The 8216-nt window shown below is 42.0% G+C and overlaps 1 protein-coding gene across 1 annotated transcript; it reads left to right on the top strand.

Moving 5' to 3' along the window:
• The first annotated feature begins 5673 nt into the window (after positions 1-5673).
• On the top strand, positions 5674-7538 carry LOC114043158 (C-C motif chemokine 4-like). Its single transcript, XM_027862146.1, has 3 exons — positions 5674-5997; positions 6590-6704; positions 7137-7538. Exons 1-3 carry the CDS (start codon positions 5925-5927, stop codon positions 7222-7224), a joined length of 276 nt encoding a protein of 91 aa, XP_027717947.1. The 5' UTR covers positions 5674-5924; the 3' UTR covers positions 7225-7538.
• Positions 7539-8216: the final 678 nt, after the last annotated feature.

The following is an 8216-nucleotide window of genomic DNA, read 5'->3' on the forward strand; positions in this document are numbered from 1 at the left end:
CTTCCTTCCTTCCTTCCTTCCTTCCTTCCTTCCTTCCTTCCTTCCTTTCCTTTTTCTTTTCAAAGTTCTTCCTTATTACCATCAGGATCAACTATCAAATCCTCTGTTCCATTTTTAAAAAGTTCTTCTTAACTTGGCCTCTTCTTCCTTTCCCTTTTTTCTCATACTTCAATCCCCTCCATGCATTCTATCATCTAGTGACACTGGTCTCCTTACTCTTCCTCCCACAATATGCTAATGTCATTTCCACCTCTTGCTCCATGCTCTGCATTTTCCATAGATGGACCCAACTTTTCACAATTGACTTCCTTCACTTTTCTCTGCCTCCTCTTCCCTATTGTCCTCTTGGATATGTATGACACATTGTCAGAAGCTCTAGCTGGATGTCTTTGAATAAATCCCTAATAACTGTACTTTAGTTTTCCCCAACTCTAGTGTGAAGATAGTATTTTCTCCACTAGAGGAGAGGAAACCTAGGGAAGAGCGAATTAATACAAATCTTCATTAAGCCTTGTCACGTATTTTGTGTGTCAGGTTTTTAATTTGCTATATGGGTATGATATTACCTGTTAACATATCACCTCCCAGGGTTGTGGTGAGGACCACAAACTAATGTGTGTGTAATGTGTGTGTCCTGAAATGCACGCAATCCTCCTTGGCATTCCCACTTGGACTCTGCTGGGCATTAGCTGTGTGATCTTAGGCAATTCATTCAAACTTTCTATCCTGGTTATCCTTTATGGCTGCCTTGAGGCTTACATGAGATAACAGAGGCAGAAGAACATGCTTTTTTAAACTGTCAAGGGCTTTATTGAAGGAATGACTCTTCATTATTCTTTATTGTTTGGTTTATGTTTTATTGGTGGGTGCTATTTATGGATAGCATTATAATTTTCCTTGTATGGCCTGTAGAATGAGACAGGTTGTTAAGGAGATGAAATATGATTAAATGATTTTCCTATGACAGCACAGCTAGGAAGTGTTCAAGACAGGGTTCAAACGTTGCTGTTGGATTTCAATACCAGTATGCTGTCTATTCCACCAGGCTGGGCTGAAATGGTCACTACAACATATAAGAGTAAATCTCTTTGTATCTCTAAGAATTTAAGAGGCTTTTCATGGCTTCAGAAACAATGGAGAAGTCCAAAGGATGTGTCTGTACTTTTCTTTTAGAGTTTAATCTTATTTTTGTTAACACATTTTAACATCATGCATTTCTGAATGTCTCTTACCCAGTGAGTCACTCTTGCAACAAAGATTTTAAAATGAAGGAGAAAAAAGTTCAGCAGAGCTCACCAACATGTCCACCACATCTGGTGGTTTATACAATGGTCAACACTCTAAATCCCCAATCTCCACAAATGGACAGTGTTGGTGCATTTTTGCAACTCTTTTATGGGGCCAAGGTTGGTTACTCTGTGTGGATGTAGTTTCTTGAGCAAGTGTAGAATTGGAGAAATGCAGGGGTGTTTAGGAACCATCGAGGTCAATGAGCCCAATCTTCAACCCAGGACAGCAATCTTCTCTACAATATTCATTGGAATTCCACAAGCTTTTATCAAGTGACTACTGTATGCTAAGCACTGTGCTAGGTGGTGAGGTCCCAGAGACAAAAATGAAACAATCCCTACCCAGAAGGATTTTGTAGTTCAATGGAATATAGCCCAATGGAAGGAAACTACATGGAGCTAGAGAGGTAAATTTGAAAATCTATTTACAAAATCAATTCACGGTAATTACAGGGGGTGGAGATAAACTCTATCTATGGGGGGGAATCAGGAATAGATTCTTGTATGAGGTAGCATTTGGGCAGAGCCTTGAAGACAGTAAAGATTATACAAAGTGGAGGGAAGGAGAAAGATCCTTCTAGATATGAGGGACAGCCTTCTCAAAGGCCTAGAAGAGAAATATGGAATGGTAGAGGAAACACTGGTGCTTCTGGAGGAGGTCGGTGATGTGGTTAGACATAAACTTGAGAAATAGCAATTTCACAGCTCTGTGCAGGATGAATTGGGGAGATAAAAGTTTGGAGAAGGCAAGAGGCCAACCAGAAAGCTATTCCAATATCGCAGGGGAGAGGTGAGGAACGATTAGATTGGTCTGGTGACCATTTAAGTGGAGAAAAGGAAACAGTACAGGAGAATCTGTGAAGGGAAAGTTAATAAGCTTTGACGAATGACTGGAAATGGTGAGTGAAGGGTTGAGGATAACGCTGAAGTTTCAAACCAGTGTTCCTGGAAAGGATTGTTGAACCCCCAAAGGAAAAGTGACAGTGAAAAGGAAGCTGAGTTTAGAAGGATGGATGATAAGCTCTGCTTGGAGTATGTTGGTTTCCAAATGCTAACAGGACCTCCAGTGAAGTGTTTCTCCAGGCAGTTGGTGATGTGAAAGTGAAGCTCAGGAAAGAGATCAGAGGATGTTAAGAATTAAGGAGGAGAGTGAAAGTATTTCAAGGATAAGCATAATGGAGTGATTTATCCACGGACACTGTTGGCTTCTAAGATTCAGAGCCAGGATTTGAACCAATCAACCCTGTAGCCACTATCCCACACTACCTCTTCTGGAGGGGAAAAGGGCAGGAAACCCACAAAATCTCTCCTGACTAGTCATGTGAGTGGGATCCCCATTTCTGAATGAAACTCAGTGGAGAAAGGAGAAGTCCTCTTCTGCTTCCTACTGCTAAGGAAGAATCCTAGACCTCAGTCTGGTTTCCTCCCCCCTGTTGATTCTTGGCTAAGGAGAATGCAGTGACATCTTCTTTCCTTCTCTTTTTCTTTCCTCTCCCAGGGCTCAGACAACACCATTGTTCCTTCCGGTAGAGGTCTGACTAAGATGTTTCTGTGGGTTTGCTGTAACATTTAACCTTTGTTCCCATTCTCTCTGAGGACCTTCTTTCTGTGCCTTTGGTCCTTCATGCGTCCCTTCCCACCCTTGTATCTCTCCATGTCCCATATGTCTCATTTGGGCATCAGGACACTGAGGATGTGAGAGGGAGAATGACTTATGGCCCTCAGCTCAAGGAGGGAGCCACAGAGAAAAGCCACAGTTCAAGCCTATACCAGGGCTAGGCAGAGTTTTGTAAGCCAAACCACTGACCATAAGGGAGTGATCCCTAAACTTACACTGTGTCTCTCCTAATTTCCTTCATACCAAAAACATCGTCATGACCCTTATAGACTATAAAATGTTTCCTTTTTTATTATGAACATTAAAATATCAATGAATGCTCATATTGGAATAGACAAAGAAGTGCGGAAAAGAGGGAGGTGTATGAATCTGTGAACTTCGACCGAATACAATTTGGCTATTTTAAAGTATATATTAAGTTTATCACAATGGTAGGCAAACTCCCCTGCTTGTTGCTATCTCCTTCTGTTCTTATTTCTTCTCTGCTGTATGTGGTTTTTAAATTTTTCATTCCTGTGCTTTTATTTCTTTTTTGGATTAGCACCAGTATCCACTAACTCCCGTTATTTCCCAAAAGAAGCCCTTTCATGTAGCAGATTAAGTACAGTTAACCAAGCAATCCAAAACATTGGCCGTGGCTGAAAATGCCTGTCTCATTTGGCACCTCTAGGCCTTCACCTTCCTGCCCAAAGCGGGGGCAATACCCTTCATCTTCAGTCTTCTCACGGAATGATTTGTCATGACAGTCATCAGCATTCTCAAGTTGTTCAAAGTTGCTTTCATCTACAATATTACAGTCATTGCATCAATTCTTCTCCTACTCCCATTTACTTCATTCTGAATCAGAAGCTTGTAAACATACCAAAGAGAATTTGGCAAATTCAAGGACTGGAAGGTGATCAGACAGAAATCAGGCTTAGACCAGCACCTTATACTATTCGCTGCAATGTCCTCCAAAGAGACACCAGACCTGGATATGAAAGGTTATATAAGAAACAAACTGGAGGAAAATAGAAGGAGATACCTTTCCTATTATAACCATTTCCAAATTCATCCAACGGCAACATTGTCTGTTATGTACACATCTCCATCACCCCTCCATACCTTATTTTGCTGATTTAGAGTGAACTTTATTTTCATTTTTAAAAAGTCATATTCATAATGATATTGTATTAAACAATGTCTAATAATTGTAGTCATTATTTCATCCCTACACTCCCACTACAGTCTCACATTGCTTCCTCCCCCTTAAGAGTGTCCCCCAAAGTTTATATAACACTGCCTGAAGTCAGAAAGCCCAAGACTGAATCCTGAATCTGTTACTCACTAGATGTTTAAACTTGGACAAGACACCACATAATCATAACCGATGATTTTGTAGCAAGTGTCGTTATGTACAATTCCTCTTATTAGAGCGTTGACTGTGAGGTTAAAGATCACGTGATAGTAAGTTTTGGAGAGAGGACTTGACCAATTAAGAATTAAGGAGGAGAGTGAAAGTATTTCAAGGATAAGCATAATGGAGTGATTTGTCCAGGGACACTGTTTGCTTCTAAGATTCAGAGCCAGAAACCCTTTCCCTCAAAATATCAATTGTAGTTTACTTAATACTTTTAAGTGTTCCTCATCCTTTATTGTACGTGTGTGTATGATTGCATTCTCTATAGTGATTTAGTCAGGTTTGCAAATAATTCTCCTAATTCTGCTTTTTCCACTTTTCATTATTGTGTATTGACATTTTTGTGTATTCTTCCTATTTGGCATTCTTTATGATTTAATAGTGTTTCCTGTCATTAATATATTACTGTCTGTTTAGCCAGGCTCCAAATGTTGAACATTAAGATTTTTTACTCCAAGCCTAGAGTTCTATCCACTAAATGTCATCTCCATTTTCTCATAAATAAAATGGGGATAAGAATACCAACCCTACTTACTTCACAAGGTTATTGTGAAGATTAAATAAATAGTGTCAAAAATTTTTGTATCCTCGAAAAGTCATGCAAACATATGCTGTTAATAGCATCATATAAGAAGGTAGATCAAGGAATGGACCGAGACTCAAAGTCCTCATTGCCTGTTTCTGCTCTGTCCCTATTTCCACAAAAATCTTCCATGGGGGTCCTGATAAGACCACAGGTGGTTCCTCTGTATGGACTTGTCACCTTGAGTGGAAAGATGCGGAGTCAGCAGACCTGGGAACATAGTCAGGATCTGCTTCTGACTACCAGCATGACCTTGGACAAGTCACTTCTCTCTGGGCCACATTTTCTTTAGTTGTAAAATGAGGATGTTGGAGTAGATCAGGAGTTGGGAATCTGCTTCCTCAAGGCCACACATGGCCCTCTACGTCCTTAAGAGCAGCCCTTTGACTGAATCCAAACTTCGTAGAACAAATTCCCTTAATAAAAGCATTTGTTCTGTAAAACTTGGACTCAGTCAAAAGGTTATATCCAGGGCCCTAGAAGGTCACATGTGGCCTCAAGGCTGCAGGTTCCCCAACCCTGGATTAGACCACTATTGACCCTTCTAGTTTTACATCTACAATCCTAAGGTCTAGGCAGTGATGATATCAAAGAAATAGGAAGGTCATGTTGAATACTCCTTCTAATCAATGATCAACATAACTCTTTCCTATTTGTTTTTGCATATGTTTCATCTGTCTCTGCTACTATCACAAGTTCACCACTTCCCCCTTAGCACCCTTGCCACCCAACCACATACAGACTTCTCCTCTCTCCCTCCGCCCTCTTCTTTCCTCCATGATGAAATTGCACTGAGGGGGAGAAACTCACTTCTTGACACCAGCCTTACATTTTGTGGGCTCACTTTTGAGTTTCCAACTACCACCATGACATCAGCTCTACGCTGGAATTTCCACTATTTTTATGTTGCATCCATCTTTCTGGGTATTCCCAGAAACCCCTATAAAGAGAGAGTCCAAACATGAGACAGAGACACAGACCTCCAGAGTCTCTTAGTTCGTGCTCTGCCCCTCCAACATCTCTCCTCTCAGGATCATGAAGGTCTCTGTGGCTGCCCTCTCTATCCTCGTGGTCATGGCCTTCAGCTCTCTGGCATCCTCTGCTCCAAGTAAGTGAGCTTTCTTCTGCCTTCTGTGGCTGTACCCAGGTCCTCTTGTCATAAACTGGATAGAACCCTGACAGGAGATAAATGTAGTCTGATCATAGGGATCTGAAGAAGGTGGGGAGGGGAAGGACTGAAAGGGAGGGGCAGGAGCAGGTAGGATTTTTATGCCTTTGGACTTGAAACTATTAAAATGCCCTTGACAGTTTCTGCTGCTTAGCATATAAGATCAAGATAGGAGCAGAGGCACTGGACTGAGTACTAGTCCATCTAGGTTCTAGTTCTGGCTCTGGCACTAGATACCTTGTGACAAGCGCCTTCCTCTCTAAAAGGCAAGATCTGGAAAGGCTGATCCCTGACATCCTATCCTCCTCTAACTCTTTGTGTTTTCTCTGTGGATCCACTCTGGGAATGGAAACAGCAGGCCTGATCCTCTTCCATGCACAGAGAATCATGTCTGGTATTTGAGGGGAGACATGAGAAATGACATCCTGAGTGTGCCTGACGGAAAGCGTGTGCCTGAGTAATGTCAGCACTGAAAGAATGTGTAGTGTGAACGTGTGACTGTCCTAATTTCAGGCATCTCTTTCCTTTACAGTGGGCTCCAACACTCCCACCTCCTGCTGTTTTTCCTATGTCAGTCAACAGATCCCCAGAAAATTTGTGACAGACTATTATGAGACCAGCAGCCTGTGTTCCCAGTCAGCTGTGGTGTGAGTATCTACCTAATGAGAATCCTCAGAGGAAACAGGGTGAGATGATAGAGAAAACGAAGACATTTGGCCATCAGGCAGCTCAGGTGAAACTGTAGATAAAAGATAGTGGTAGCCCATGTGGTCCCATGCCCAGGTCTGGTTCTCCAGGTAGCAAGATGGGAGTAACTCCCTCCAGTGGGGAGGGATAAATGGAAGCTACAGGAATTTGAGGCCAAGAAGGAGGCTGAGATAATCTCTCCTGGGGTTGTCTCTAGAAAGAGACAGATGGATACAATGGACCTGATAGAGTTTTCAGAAGGTGGGAGAGTGGTTCCTTAATGCCTTCCAGAAATCTACAGGAAGTTGGCAAGAGGGTAACAGAGAGACCTTCCCTTCATCTCTAGCTGAAAAGATTCTTGGTCTCTCATCTCCTCTCCCTTCACTCTACAGGTTCAAGACCAAAAAGGGACGGCAGATGTGTGCCAACCCCAGTGATGACTGGGTTCAGAAGTACATGGCTGACCCGGAGCTAAACTGAGGGCCTCACAGGCCTAGGACAATGGACCTTAAAGGGAAATGGGCCAAGCTAAGGAATTCCACATTCAGAAGCAATCTCCCCAGACCCCAGCCTTCCTGAGATGTTTTTTATCAGTGAAATTTAATTTATGTAAATTATTGGGTGGCAGCTTTGGATATTTATTGGTACTATTTGCACTTTTGGAGGACACCTGTTCCCCATGGAGACCTCTGTTAGCAGCCAAACCTCAGTTCCTTTGAATCCTGGGGTCATCTGCTAGATTCCATGAACATCTGTTGGACAAAGATTTCAGAATAAAACTTTTTCAAGTCATATATTTTCTGTGTGATTTTGTTTTTTTCAGGAGAAATAGGATTGCTAAGGTGGAGTTCCTCTATCATCATACCAGATGGGAGAGGATTACTCAGACAGTATTTGTTCTGAAAGAAAAAAAAAATTGGTGGTTGAAGTATATGACAATCTCAATTTGGCTCAGCACCTTGAGTGGCCCCCAAATATCTAATCTGCACCAAGAGGCATAGCTTCCAGGAATAAGGATGGCCTAATCCCACCATCTTCTGGCCTGGAGTACTATGTTCATTTCTGAGCACCACAGTTTAAGAAGGATATTGGGAAGCTGGATAGTGTCCAGGGGAGGGCAATCAGGAAGGAGAAGGTCCTAGAGTCCCTGTCATGCAAGAAGGAGTTTAAGGATGGTTAGTAAAGAGAGGAACAGATTCACGGAGGTCATTATACTTGTATTCAAGCATCTGAAGCGCTATCTGAGGAAAAGGGGTCACACTTGTACTGTTTATGCCCATCATTAACAATGGGTAGAAGTGACAAACAGTAAATAGAGGCTCAATAATAGGAAAAACTTCCTAATAATTAGAGCTGTCCAAAACTGGAACCAGTTGCCTCCAATAGCAGTTGGTTCCTCTCTTTGGAGGTTATTAAACAGAGGCTGGATGACCACCTATAGAAGAAGTTCTAGGAGGGGTTTCTTTCAAGTA

The sequence above is a fragment of the Vombatus ursinus genome, unplaced genomic scaffold, assembly GCF_900497805.2.
Source record: "Vombatus ursinus unplaced genomic scaffold, bare-nosed wombat genome assembly UNPS02014768.1, whole genome shotgun sequence".
Classification (NCBI taxonomy): Eukaryota; Metazoa; Chordata; class Mammalia; order Diprotodontia; family Vombatidae; genus Vombatus; species Vombatus ursinus.